Source organism: Hypanus sabinus, chromosome 18 (genome assembly GCF_030144855.1).
Source record: "Hypanus sabinus isolate sHypSab1 chromosome 18, sHypSab1.hap1, whole genome shotgun sequence".
Classification (NCBI taxonomy): Eukaryota; Metazoa; Chordata; class Chondrichthyes; order Myliobatiformes; family Dasyatidae; genus Hypanus; species Hypanus sabinus.
Genome location: NC_082723.1, coordinates 42,320,414 through 42,335,723, shown reverse-complemented (window position 1 = coordinate 42,335,723; position 15,310 = coordinate 42,320,414). Strand labels below are relative to the sequence as shown.

Sequence of the window (15,310 nt, the reverse complement as noted above, 5' to 3'; positions counted from 1 at the left end):
TACTGCCTCCCCTATTAATCAATTGTATAAAGGGCAAATTTTCCATTGTCTTCATTGCTGTCATGATATCATTGCCCTCACAACACAAAGAATGCCTTGCCACCATAGGTCAAACCTTCAATGTTGACTGGAGGCAAATAGTGAGTACTTTCACCATTGGAAGCTGAAAGTTCAAAGCAAATTTGTGGCAGTAACAGTAAATACAAGAAGCAGAATAGAATCAACGAAAGGCCACACCCGATTGGTTGGTCAATCAATGTGCAAAAGTCAACAAACTATGCAAATACAAAAAGGAAGAAAAATAATAAATAAGCAAAATATATCGAGAATATGAGATGAGAAGTCCTCAAAAGTGAGTTAAGTTGAGTAACGTTATACCCTCTGGTTCAAGAGCTTGATGGTTGAGGGTAATAACTATCCCTAAACCTGGTGGTGTGGTTTCAAGGTGTGCAAGCAGCAAGAAGAGAGCAAGACCCAGGTGGTGGAGGTCTTTGATAATGGATGCTGCTTTCCTGCCACAGTGCTCCGTGTAGATGCGCTTATTGGTAGGGAGGGCTTTACTCATAATGGTCCATACCGTATCCACTACTTCTTGTAGAATTTTCCGTTCAAGGGCATTGGTGTTTCCATACCACGCCATGATGCAGTCAATATACTCTTACCACACATCAAGTTTCAAAGTTTTAGGTGACATGCTGAATCTTCACAAACTTCTAAGAAAGTAGAGGTGCTACCATGCTTTCTTTTTAATGGTGCTTACCTGACAGATCCTCTGAATTGATAACACCGAGGAATTTAAAATTGCTGACCCTTGTCACTTCTGATTTCCCAATGAGAATTGGCTCATGAACCTAGGTTTTACTGCACAGGATCAAAATAAGCTGCAGATAATGGAAGTTTAGTTAGCTCCATCATGAGCAGTAGCCTTCATTGTATCCAGGACATCATCAAGAAGCAATGCCTCAAAAAGGTAGCATCCATCATTTAGGACCCCCATCACCCATGTCATGCCTTGTTCTCATTGCTACCATCAGGAGGGAGGTACAGAAGCTTAAGGACACACACTCAATGATTCAGAAAAGGCTTCTTCCCCTCTGCCATCCAATTTCTGAATGGACATTGAACCTGTGAATACCTCCTCACTACTTTATTGTTCCTTTTCTTGCACTATATACTTAATTTAACTATTATATTTATTTATTTATACTTACTGTAATTCACAGTTTTTTTTCTCTAGAAAAGGATCTAGTGCTTTCCTGGTGTTTATGATGAGTAAACTGTTATTGGGCTTCCAGCCGGGTACAGGTAGGGTGGAAACCCACATGAGGAAGCACAGGAAGTGTATTGGTTTGGGTTACCTGGAGAAATTGGGAGCAGCAGAACACTGCTATCGCAATGGCCATTGGATTGACTTTGAAGGCACAAAGCTACTGTGATGCGCCAATGGCTTTTGAGACTGCCTGGTGAAGGAAGCCATTGAAATAAAACTAGAGGAAAAGAGTTAACAAAGATGAAGGTCTTGCTCCAAGTAAGAACTGGAGTTCAATTGTAAACAAGGTAGGAGAGCGGAAACCTAATTGAATGAGAGCTAACTAATCAGGAGGGATGGATGCTGGGTTACAAATATCACTGGACTAGACATGCCCAGGCATCATCCCTGATAAAGATGGCTGAGTTTGTCATCGAAACATCAGTTATAGTCGATACCTGTACCTGGTATGAAGCCCAAGAAGAGTTTATTCATTTTTTCTCTATCATTATGTATTACATTGTACTGCTGCCACAAAGACAAAAAAATTAGCAAGATATACCAGCGATATTAAAACTGATTCTGATTAGCTGCTGATAACTGTGAACCTGTCTGGGTAGACATCATAGTCAAGACTAGCTGTGCAAATGAATACCACATTACTGATCATCAAAATCAAAATCCATGGAATATATTGATATTTTTCTACATGTCTGTTCAGATAATGCATTACATTTGTTTAGTGGAGGTAAATATAACCTACCTAAAACCTGAAAAAAACTTATGACTACCATGAAAACCATGGTTAAACAGTTCAAGGGGATATTTGGAGCCCTTCAATGCATTCTAACCAGTCTTTTTAGAATTCCTCTTTGAGTCGCCTCATTTGATCATTCTTATTTATTTTTGTTGAAATTATTTGTACAAGTTATTGACAGTTCTCAAATATTTCTGAAGTTAGAGACTTTTAAAAATGATGAAGTGTCCCTGACAGCTTGCACAGCTGAGCAAGCTGGAGGTTGCGAGCCCTTTCAGGAGCATTTCAAGGCAGGGCTGTCTCAAAGTGTCACTTGATGCCCTGTTACCACTCAGATCACACCGCTGGAAACTGTTGTTTCGAGCCAGTGAGGTGGGTGCACCGCATCTGGAACTGGTAAACTCAGTCAGTTGGAGACTGTGAGTGGCAATTCAGGACATCGGGGCCTGGCAAGAAACATCTGGTGCAATGCACGTTAATCTTCCAACAGGATCAGTTGTGAATGTTCTACTGTTCTGCTTTAGCAAACTGGTAATAAATAACTAATGATAAACTGGCTGGTGTGAATGTGCACCCATTACTGTATAATATTACACTACTTCTTGCACTACATCTTATTAGTGTGAACTGGGAAATCTTGTAAATCTAGTAATCTTTGATTTGTAAATCTTATTTTTAAGGTAAATTTTTTATTCTTTCTTACTTCTCCTAGTACTTGTATATCTGTGTACTTGTAATGACACTATAATTTCTTTGGGATCAATAAAGTATCTATCATCACCATTATAAATAATTAATCAAATTAGATTCTTTAGTGACAATCTTGTTTTGGCCTCTATGAACATGTTACAACGAGCAACTGTCAATTCAGCTACCATGTTGTGCTCTGAAATGGGTTGCTCTCTGAAAGTTCCAATCTGCTTTTAAATTAATTTCAAACATAATCAGCATTATTCAAGTCCATGGTTATCAGGTACCAAGGGAACAGCTTCCCATTGGACCTCACTGAAATTGTCTAAGCACAACAGTTTAGAATATAGAACATAGATCACTATTTTTGTTCTCCCAAATTTGTGCATTTATTATTTGTTTCCATCTGAATCACTCATCGTGATCTCAAGGAGTTTGTTGAGCTTATATTTATGAGGTGTACCATCTCAATTGCAATATCTGAGTTAAATATTGAAAAGACTGAAGTGAATCTTCTTAGATTCAAGTGGAAGGTTAACTCAGTACACTTTTATACAACTTGAAGGTGTACTATCTGGAAGGTATTTAAGTTTTCAAGAACTAGTCTTTGTTTTGTAGAAGTTAAACATCCTGAAAACACAGTTTTTGCTATGAAATTATTAAAATATATCAGCTATTCTCTGCATGCTTATAAATCAAGAATGTAATCCAAATGGTAAATGTAAGTAAAACAAAGTAAGGGACAGAAGGACTGTTTCTAATGTAGAAGACTTGGTCAATCTTCTTTCCTCGGTGCAGGCAATGACTCCAGTGCAAAGAGTGCCCAGAATTGCAGCCATGTTTAAAACTAATTATATTCTCTTGCTTTGCCCCCTTGCTTTTCACTGAATGCAAATTTCATTATAAATGGAACAGTGTTTTTTTGCAACTTGATTCAAAGTCTTTCCTTTATATACTTTGTGCTACCATGACAAAGTTTCGTTAATGCATCAGAAAGTAGGTTTATAATTACAAGTAAATGTTTCCAATGCCAATGTCATGGCATCATGAATAAATCACTGGATCTTAAATACTTGAAAATGACTTTTCTTGTTTGGTTTACCAGGAGAAGATTTGAATAAATATGGAAAAAGATCTAATCAAAGCTATTTTCTTGCATCCAAAAGACGTCACTTGGTTTTTTTTGAATATTCCACAAAGTATGGAAAGAAGTACAGTTTTCAGAAACTCCAGGGATGATTAATTCAGTGTAATAGTAAGGCCTATTTTGAGTACACTCTGTGTTAAGATGAGCTCTAAAGGTCACTAAATCTCGATTCGTACTTCAGGGAATCCTGTTTATCGTTCTGCAGTCTTTCACACCAGTTCTGTTATTATTGGGGAAACTGTGCCAAAAAAACCTAGAACACGTACTCAGAAGCTTTGTGTCAAAGTTGAGAAAATTGATATTCTAACCTTAAAGATCAAGTAACCTGCTAAATCCTTGGGAATGTTAAATTGAGCGATGCTTTGCAAATGGTTTAAAGTGTGCTGGATGTGTCGACCCCAGGCTTTCTTATTTTAGATGGAGGAGGAGATATGGAAATTAAACTGAAATGAGATAATTACTGAGTATTCATAACCTGGCACACTGTTTATCACTGTCTGAGTTCAAATCCAGCAGTTCCTTCATTTCCCAGATATTCTGTTTTACATCAGTTTGACACTATTTTAAGCTAAACTTTTTTCAGGATAGGATTAGTAAACCATTTCTGCCTCTGAATGTTGGAAGCAAAGGGGATCGTTTGACTCACAAAATGAATATATTGAAGGTTTTGTTCCAACTTAATGAACAGTAATGCAATTAATATTCCTGTGGAGACTCCACTTTGCCAGAGTGAATTTATACATTGGCCATGATAGTGTCAGCTTGTCTACTGCCAGTCCAGAGTTAATGTTAGGAAAATGTTTTGATCTCTACTCCATTACGGCAGAGCCATAGGCATAGCCAATCTGCCCTCACTTGCACATGGCTCACTTTCCCCACCTGTAACTATAAGATTGGCAGCTGCAAATATTTGATGAACCTTGACAGGCAACCTAAGATATGGTGGGCTTGATTTGTAATTGACTTGATTGCTTGGATTTTTTTCCTCTGGCGCACGGTGCCTCATTGGTTTTGCTCTTCATTGTGTGCTGCAGTGCTATTGCCTGCTGCATTTTGTCTCACCTTTTTAATTTAAATAAAATGTTGTGGTGGGGGGGGGGGGTGACATTTGATGTAAATTGCATTGGCAAGACTTAATAACTTGTCCACGGCATTAGAATTGGCCAAGCAACACACACAAAATGCTGGAGGAATTCAGTAGGCCAGGCAGCGTCTATGGAAAACAGTCGACGTTTTGGGCTGAGACCCTTCAGCAGGCCAGTGTAATTCTGCATTGCATCAGAGGAATCAATCAAATTGCTTAAGCATTACGTGCAACAAGAAAATATTGAGACCAACCACCAGAGAAGGAGAAACCCTGTGAATGAATTGGGTTCTTATCCTTGGCTGAACATGGCTTCAGAGATGGGCAGCAAGATACAGCAGAGCAGAAAATCCCAAGCATCCAACTAAACTCATCCTTCTGCCTTGCTATTATTGTTACAAAATATCAGGTGACCTGCTGGTGGGATGCACCAGTCAAAGTCCACCAACTTATGGATAAACCCAAAGGCAGATCTGGTTGGGAATACAAGTGAGGATAGGCAGGCAGCCAATATTTTTCTGAGGAGCTCGAAGAGTCATCCCCATTTCTCCTGACTCCAGGAGAAGTCTGATTATGTACTAGAATCACTCTTTTGAGCAATTTCCATGGATTCCTATATAATTGTTGTTTGGGTATCTAAACTCCAGAGGCAGAGTCAATGCTTGTAATGTACATGTGTTGTGTCCATTACTGACGTGTCCATGATCATTCTGCACAGATCATGGAATTGTTTGGCGCACTGCCTGTGTGAATGTTTAATGTTCGCAAAACAAGTTAAGATACACACACACACAAAATGCTGAAGGAACTCAGGACAGGAATAAACAGCGTTTTGGGATGAGACCCTTCAGCAGAACTGGGAAAGACAGGGGAAGAAGCTTGAATAAGGTGGGGTAAGTGGAGGAGTACAAGGAAGCAGGTGGATAGATGAGGCCAATTGAAGGGGAAGGTGGGTGCGTGGAGGAGTGGGACTAATTTAAGAAGCTGGGAGGGGATAGGTGGAAGAGATAAAGGGCTAATTGCTTAACAGCCTGAAAATGAGATCACCTAAGTCAATGTACCTTTGGATCAATCCATCTCCACAGTAAGCAGCTCCATGTACGTGTTTCAATTGTGGGGAAGGTTCACTGTCTTCCAAGCCCTTGGAAACCACAACTTGATAAGTGTACAAAGTGTTGGGCTTTACATCCCTGAGGAACATAAAAGAAAAGCAAGTTAAGTGTACTTCGCCTTATTTATTTAAACACTTCTTATTTTCTCATCTTCTGGATAAAGGCCACATTTTTATATATACACATTCACGTTGCATTCTGTACTGATACTCAGAACAGTGCATACATGGGGAACTGTTCAAAAGAATGTCATGTTTCAAACTGGCATCGCAAATTCCAAAATTGCAAACAGAAGAGCTCTTTTACTTGTATACTTTTTTATCTTTTGATTTCTGCACTGTTTAGTCTTGAAGGAATCAACATCTGCATTATTACATTCCAGAGAAGTGTGGAGAGTTGGAAGGGGAGAGGAGGAAGTGCTAAGCATGTAGAAGGCAAATAAATGTTGAGGCATTTTGGTTTAGGACCTGAAAACAGAATGTTTATAGAAACAAAATTTGGAATCTATCTCCAGATGCTTGAAGCATTGTTTTGTACCATTAGTTGTCTCTTCTTGTAATTGCAAAGAAAACTAGTGACACCTTAAGTCTTTGGAAAGTGAATCCATTTGTTGAGTTCAAAAATTACGCAAAAAACTGAAAGCAGTTTTCCGAAAGTACAACTTCAGACAGCGATGGGCCTCTCAAAACTGGGCAGAGCTGTGAGTTAAACCTAATATTTATTTGCTGCCCTTTGTTTTGATAGATTTGTTATTAGAGAGCAGTGGTCAGCAAATTGCCTCATTTACCCCGACATTCAGGGCGTTCTGCCTACAATTGATATTCAGAGCAGGCGAGAATGGACGTACAAATCTTGACATTTGTATTTGTAACCCATTCTTACAAATACAAGATTGTTCGAAGTCCAACTTTACATCATGGATTTTGAATTGAAACTTGTCTGGGGTTGATGGCCTTATTTTCAAAACAGCTGTAATCCTTCAACATCATTTGCAGATGCTGTTTCTCCAGTTGTGGTTTTTTTTTGTCACACACTTTCCAGTTAAGTTTGGAGACGGTGAGGAGAACCAGATCGACAGTACAGTTTGAAAAGTGGTGACTTAGTTGCAGCAATGCACCCCTTGGCAGAAATGGAATTTTGGCAATACTTGCTGCATTGCAGACTTGCCTGAGCAACTAAGTGAGGTCACGTTGTATTGATGTTTCCCAAGTTGGATGGTTCTTGGGATTTGGTCTGACCTGAAGCTCCAGTTCATTCCACTGTGATTTTGGTGATTTATGCCAGAACAATACAATGTATTTTGTAAACTCAATAGGATGAGCATATATCAGCAAAATGTGAGTGGAATGTTAGCTCGGTTTTCCTCTCTCCATGGAAGCTACCTGACTTGTTGAGTATCTCCTGAACTTTCTGTTCTTATTTCAAAATCAAAGCACAGGGCAGTGAGTATGTGGGAGGTGGTTGTAGGAATTGGTTCAATCAGATTCAAAAAGGGCAACAATTATAAGAGTGCCCGAGAGGAGCAGGGTGAGCTGCCTTCACGACTATTGTCCAGCAGCACTCACATCTACAGTGATGAAGCGCTTTGAGAAGTTGGTTATGGCTAGAATTAACTCTTGTCTCAGCACGGTGCTGTACCCACTTCAATTTGCCTATTGCCACAATAGATTTAGAGCAGATGTGATTTCACTGGCTATTTGTTTGGCCTTTGATCTCCTAGACAATACAAACACCTATGTCAGGATGCTCTTTATTGACTACAGCTCAGCATTTAACACAATCATACCCTCAGTTCTAATTGAAAAGCTCAAGAACCGGGGCCTCCATAGCTCCCTCTGCAACTGGATCCTAGACTTCCTAACTGGAAGACCACGATCTATGCGGACTGGAAATAATATCTCCACCTTGCTGACAATCAACGCTGGCGCACGTCGGGGATGTGAGCTTCGCCCACTGTACTGCTCTCTCTACACCCATGACTGTGTGACTAGGCACTTAAATACCACCCACACATGCACCTATTGTTGGCAGAATTTCAGATTGCGATGATAGTGCCGACAGGAGCGAGATATATCAGCTAATTGAGTGGCGTCGCAGCAACAACCTTGTACTCAACGTCAGGAAGAATAAAGAATTGGTAGTGGACTTCAGAAGGGGTAAGATGAGGGAACACACACCAATCGCCATAGACATGGAAAGAGTGTGCAATGTCAAGTTCCTGGATATCAATATCTCTGAGGATCTATCCTGGACCCAACATATCAATGCAGCTATAAAGACGCAACTACATTTCATCTGGAGTTAATGGAGATCTGCTATGTCACAAATTCTCACAAATTTCTACAGATGTACTATGGAGAGCATTCTAACTAGATGCATCATCGTCTGGTAAAGGGTGGGGGCTACTGTACAGGATTGAAAGAAGCTGCAGAGAATTGTACACATAGTCAGCTCCATCAAGGGCACTAGCTCCCATAGTATCTAGGACATCTTCAAGGAGTGATGCTTCAAAAAGGCAGCATCCATCATTAAGGCCCGCCCCTCCTCTCCCCCCCCCCCCCCATCGGCCAGGTCATCCTTTGTTCTCATTGCTACCATCAGGAAGGAGGTACAGAAGCCTGAAGGCACACACTCAAAGATTCATGAACAAATTCTTCCTTTCTGCCATCCGATTTCTGAATGGACATTGAACCAATGAACACTATCTCACTACTGTTGTATTTCTATTTTTGCACTACTTGCTTAATATAACTATTTAATATACATATATATTTACTGTAATTCATGTTGTTTTTCTATTATTATGTATTGCATTGTACAACATATTTCACAATATATGCTAGTATGTTTAACCTGTGTCTGAGTTAACCTTTTCAGTGCCAGCACAGTAGGATGGACTGAATCATCTCCTTCTGTATTCTGGGCAGACTCAGTGCTCAAAGAATGAAGAATATATTTGGGTGACAGCTTGATGAGTTCCACTCTCCAAACAGTGCAACATCAGTACTTTGGCCTTCTTTAGGAAACTTAGTAAGATGAAAAAACATCAAATTTTATACAGTACCATTTTAAAATTGGGTCATGCTGAAATATGGAAATAAACTATTGTGGTTGTCATGAGTGCAGAATCAGGCAAAAACACTCTATTCTTCCCCATACTTTAACTCTGCAATTGCTCACAAGAGCCGGTGTGAGTTGAAATCATCTCTCATCCACAGTTAGGTATAGAAATTAGGTAGTGTAAAAGCAAAATAATCCCTTTTTTAATCTATGAGTTATGTATAGTCATAGAGACATAGGATACTACACATCTGAAACTAGCCTTTTGGCCTATCTAATCCATGCAGAATTATTAATCTGCCTAGTCCCATCAACCAGCACCTTGGTCATAGCTCCCGATACTCTTCCCATCCACGTACCTATCAAAATTTCTCTTAAATGTTGAAACTGAACCCACATCCACCATCTATGCTGGCAGCTCATTCCACCCTCTCAACACCCTCTGAGTGAAGACGTTCCCCCTCAAACAGTTCAGCTTTCTGCCATCTTTTGGGTGAGAGTATTACCAGACATGGGTGGTGAAGTGGAGATACATCTCCGCCAAAGAGGGTGTAAGACACACATTCCATCCGCTAGCCTGCAGGTTGCCCTTGGGCAAGGTGTAGCACCTGCTAAGGCACCCCCCCCTCCCCCATTCCACTGATCAGGGTCACATGAAGCCATGGGAGCTGGTGGTGGATGGTTGTATGAGCAGCTGATACATATCACAAGTCCCGGTTCCATGAACGCTGAGGCCAGACGGACAATCTCTGAAAAGTATTGATAATGGCTGGGGTCATCTGTCATGTAAAGACACTGCCCAGAAGAAGACAATGGCAAACCACTTCCTGCAGAAAAATTTGCCAAGAATAATCATGGTCTTGGATTGACAATGATCGCCTACATCATATGACACAGCACATAATGATGATGTTAATTACTAGATGGGTGGGATGTGCTGGGAATTAATCAAAGCGTCTAAATGATGAGGGTCAGGCAATATGCAGATCAGGATTTTGAAAGTGATCAATTTCCATGCGCTTGCAGCCCTTGACCTTCTTAGAATTAGAGATCACTTAAGATGCTACCAAATGATTCTCCCTGATATTGGGTATTGGTAAGGAATTGGTTATACTCCACTGGTCCATTGTGTTTGTAGTACAACCTTGTACATCTTTATTTGTTCCACAGTGTATTCACACAGCGTGAAATCCTCAGTGCAAGATTCCATTTTCAGGCACAACTGACATCACCAGCACCTGAGGCACAGGTCTCAATACCTCCCTCACTGACGCTCAAAAATACAGGAAATAGTCAATAATTTAAACCATCACCCAAGATTCTTTGTTAATGAAAGTCCCTTTAGTAAACATTCATCATCCTTATAGTGGCTTTCTTCAAAATTCCAACCCCTCTGACATTTTTACTCTGAGCAACATTGCTAGTCATATCACACTGACCCCCTGCCCTTTTTTACAGAGATAACAATATTTAAGGAACAATTATTGTCCATGAATTGATTTCTTTGACAGAAGTGTTCCAAAAACTCACAATACTTAAACTACCAGGGGATTGTATTGTTTGTACCTACATACATTGGGAGTTGTAGTTAAACTTGCTCAGATGCATAAAACCTTTGTATGTATTGTGGAAATGTCTACTGCAATTTTTGAAATGGCTAAACCAGCCCATGAGTAAAAAGAATGATTCATCATAGGAGTTTCTGAATAAACAAATTACTTGCTTGCCAGCCAGATATTCCCGACAATGCAATTCCCCCATTTAGGGCCCCTCTACTAGCTATGGTCAAATGTAGTTCTACGGATCATTCATCCACCCTATCAGCTACTGAAAGATGCTTCCACTGAGCTAAGTGACAATGCCGAGCTGATGCCAAGAACTGCAGACAAGCCGGTGACCTGTTCACCTGCCCTTTTCACTGAGTGGCTGGCTGTGTGCGGAACAATAAACAGCTCTGTCTGATCGAAAGGCACAAGAAGCAAGCAGCAAATTGTTTTGTAGATGTTAGAGGATTTTTATAGTGTGGAGGAATGGGTGTGCTTTCCATCAAATATTCAAAGTGGACTTGGTTTGCATGGCAAAAGCTCAGTATGAAGAAATTTCCTCCTGATGTCGCACAAGAAAGCTCCTCCCGTCTTCTATGCTGTACACTTGCCTGATTCCCTTTTCCCTTCTCCAGAAAGTGATGACTCTCATTGGCTATGGGCTGTGTAGGAGGGAGGGGTTAGAATGATCATGGTCACAAGAGATTCTACAGATGCTGGTAACCTTGAGCAACACACATAAAATTCAAACAAGTCAAGCAACATCTGTGGAGGGGAATAAACAGCCAATGTTTTGGGCAAAGGCACTTCATCAAGACTTGATCGTGGAGTAGGTTTGTGTAGGGTGGCACAACATCATGAACACCTACAGTGAGGTACAGTTCTGTGTCCTGTATAATATGGTATTCTCCACTCAATCACTGACTGCAAATCATAGAGTAGTTCAATCACAGTCCAAGATGCTGGGCTCTAGATGATACCGATTTGTTCAGACACAGGGGCTCCAAACACACAGAATTCAAGACCTACTCCTTCTCCCTCAATTTCTCACGCACAAGGTCCAAGGATGTCTTTCTCCCGCTTCAGTTCTGCGGCTCTGGAAGTGGCTGATGAGTGGTTCACAACCAGATGGGGCAGGTGAATGGGTAATTGAGGGGTGGCCCATTTCTTCCTCCATTTACATTGGGATTTTGTGTGTTCACATTGAGTTGGCCTGAGGTTCTCAATGAATGCTCCGTTTTGATCTCCTATGAGTCAGTGGGTGTGTTGCGCTTTTGCGAGGACTCTTTAAGAACATTCTTGAATTCTTTTTCTCTGTCCATTGGTAATCTCCTGCAGTGACAGGCACTATAATTGTACTCAGCCTAGTCCACTGTACAGGACATGTCCAAACAGACAATATGCCTTATCTGGTGGACTGGGCTGAGTACAATTAGGGCTTCACTACGGGAGCCATTGGACTGGAGGAACACACTGACATTCATTTATTTATTCTGCTGTGGACTTGGAGGACATTGCATAGATGGTGTTACACCTCGAATGTATTGAGGTTCCAGTTGCAGGTAGCCCATTTCCTAGAAGTACACAAGGGCATAGATCACTGTTGGCCTGTAAACCACAAACTTAGTGTTAGGTTTGATGTTTTGGACACTGCACATCATTCCTTAAACAACCAGAGGTTGTACTGGCAGTCAAGGCAGTGGTGAATTTCATCATCAGAATCTGCTGCAGCAGAGAAGTGCCTGCTGGTATATGGGAAGCAGTTCACACTTTGTAGGGGCTGCTTGTGGACCTTTGTAGTTGGAGAACAGTGTTGTATAGTGCCGCAGATTGGCAGATGATACTTGTTTCATAGACCTCTGGAACAAACTCTAGTGAAGGAGCTGACAATGACTCAGAACTTGCCCTCTGAATGTATGTGTACATGTGTTATTTGCATACTGTAAAACATTTGGGGTGACTTTGTTTCTGAAGTGAAGGGGATAAACTGTAGCTTCCATTTGTCCTATAGATTCACTACATTCCTTTTGGAAGCTTGAAGGGGAAACTTGCAGCTAGAAGAATTAGGAAAATGCTGAGAAATAACATAAACTTGTGGAGCCCAGGGGTTCAGCCTGAGATCATACGGCACTTTTCACTTAATTACGGGCAATTCAACTTATATCAGATCCAGGTCGCAGGAATGTTCTAATATCTTATCATGTATATGCTGGCTAGTTACTTATTTTCTTTTAAAGTATAACCAGTCATTCCTAATATCGCTTCGAGTAAACTCTGAGAATCTGTTTGCACTTACAGGATTCAACCCTGAAAGATGGTTCTAACATTCATTTAAAACCATATTGGTATTCCAGCTACCCTATCTCAGTTCTGTAACCCTCAAGGAAGGGTCTTGCCATCAATCCTGTTGAGTATTTCCAGCAATGCAGATTTTGTGCTTTTGTTCCAAAAAAAAAGTGCAAGAATAAACCTAGTCATAACAAATCAGTCAGTTTAACTTAAGTGATGAAGCAAGTTCCAGTAACAATAATCAAGGATCTAATTAGCAGGCTTTTTGACAAGGCTGGATTGATTAAGGAAAGCCAATGTCACTTTGTTGAAGGCAGAACATGCGACACTTCACTTGCGAGCCTTTGGGGGTCAGTTATTGCATCAGATGCTCCCAGTGCCACCTCCCCTACATGGGTGAGACCGATGTTGACTGAGCACCTTCACTCCAACTGCAAACAGTAAGATTTCTGGATAGTCAGTCATTTTAATTCCATTCCCCATTCCCATTCCGACTAATAGCCCATGGCTTCCACTACTGCCATGTTGAGGTCGGAGGAGCGGTACCTCATATTCTGTCTGGATAGCCTCCAACTTGATGGCCTGAACATTAATTTCTCTAAATTCCTGTAAGTTCATCCCCCCACCCCGTCTCTCTTTATCCATTCCCAATTCTGTCTCCCCACTTGCCCCTTCTCTTCTCCTTACCTGCCTAACACCTCCCTCTGGTGGCTCTCCTCCTTCCTTTTGCCATGGTTCACTCTCCTCTCCTATCGGATTCCTTCTTCTTCAGCCCTTTACCTTTTATATCTATCAGCTCCCAGATTCTCACTTCATCCTGCCCCACCCACCAACCTTCGACCTCACTAGACCACCTTTCACCTTTCAGCTTGTGCTCCTTCCCCTCCCCTCTCCATCTTATACTGGCTTCTTCCCCTTCCTTTCCAATCTTGATGAAGCATCTCAGCCTGAAATATTTATTCTATATTCCTTTCCATCGATGCTGCCTGAGCTGCTGTGTTCCTCCAGCATTTTGTGTGTGTAACTTAATAGTATTTTTGATGCTGGAAGAGGTGGAGATGTTGAGCAAAATGAAATTAAAAATTGCCACATTATAGGTTTGTTAGCAAGTTGAAGTTGGTGGGATTAAAAAAAAGACAATATTGCTTACATCGACAACTAGCCAAGTAACAGGAAACAAGTGTGGTGGGAATCCCTTTTGAGACTGGAGGGAGTTGTAAACAGAAATTTCCAAGTATTATTACAAAGAAAAAGAACATGAATACTGGACGAACTCAGCAGGTCATTCAGCATCCGTGGAGGCAAAAGGTGTAATTGCTGGTTTTGATCAAGATCCTGCATAACATCCTCATGAATGGTCTTGACCCTACATATCAGCTGACACTTTTTGGCTGCATAGACTCGCCAAATTCTTCCAGCAGTCCATTTTTTGTTATGCATTCCAGCATTTTCCCTGTCATTATTACTAGACCCTCTGTTTTCTTTTACTCTATATTTTAATGATTCAGTGCAGAGAAGGCACTTTCCAAATCTGCAGAAATACAGAATTTCTCAGAAGCTTGAGGGGAATGGTAGTGGACTTACGGGAGATGTAGATAGACTAATGGAGTGGGTAGATCAATGACCGATGAAGTTTCATGCTGAGAAATGCTAAGCATTATACTTTGGTTGGAAGAAAGAGAAGAGACAATGGGAGTTGGGGATAACAATTTTAATAGGTAGCAGACAGGGAGATATGGGGTATCTGTGCATCATTTGTTGCAAGTATAAGGTACGGTGCAAGAAAATTGATTTCTAAAAGCACATGCGATCCTGAACTAAATATGGACACATTTTCCTGGACATAAGTCCTGAAGAAGGGTCTCGACCCAAAACATCGACTGTTTATTCTTTTCCACAGATGTTGCCTGACCTGCTGAGTTCCTCCAGCATTCTGTATGTGTTGTTTTGGATTTCCAGACCTCTGCAGACCATTTTTACGGAGGTTATGATAAACCTTTACAAAATGCAACATTATCCACAGATGGATAATGTGTCCAGTTCTGTGCTCTGCACTTTTGGAATGATAGGGAAGTCCTACAGAGGATGTAGTAGATATTGATTGGACAGTCCCAAGAATGAGGGACTTTGATTAGGTGGATAGACTGGAGATGCTGTATTTTTTCCAACTTGGAACAGTCAAGGTTGGGATGGGATGTGGTAGAGATATTTACAATAAAGTCTATAAAGATAGGATAGAAAACAAATGTTCATGTTGGCAGAGGGTCAAGAACTATCACCCATCGAAAAAAAAAAGGTACTCAGCAATGAACCAAAAGTAGTATGAGGACTGTTTTTCGACAAGTGTTTGGGCCCCAGTGCGCACTGCCAGGGGTAAA

General features: G+C 40.9%; 1 protein-coding gene across 1 annotated transcript in view; it reads right to left on the bottom strand.

The window, feature by feature from the left end:
* The window catches only part of pappaa (pregnancy-associated plasma protein A, pappalysin 1a), a 357,796-nt gene that overhangs the window by 242,935 nt on the left and 99,551 nt on the right, over positions 1–15,310 (bottom strand). The window contains exon 8 of the mRNA XM_059994294.1: positions 5,989–6,117. Coding sequence (XP_059850277.1) covers positions 5,989–6,117 — 129 coding nt within the window. The remainder of the gene's footprint in view (positions 1–5,988; positions 6,118–15,310) is intronic.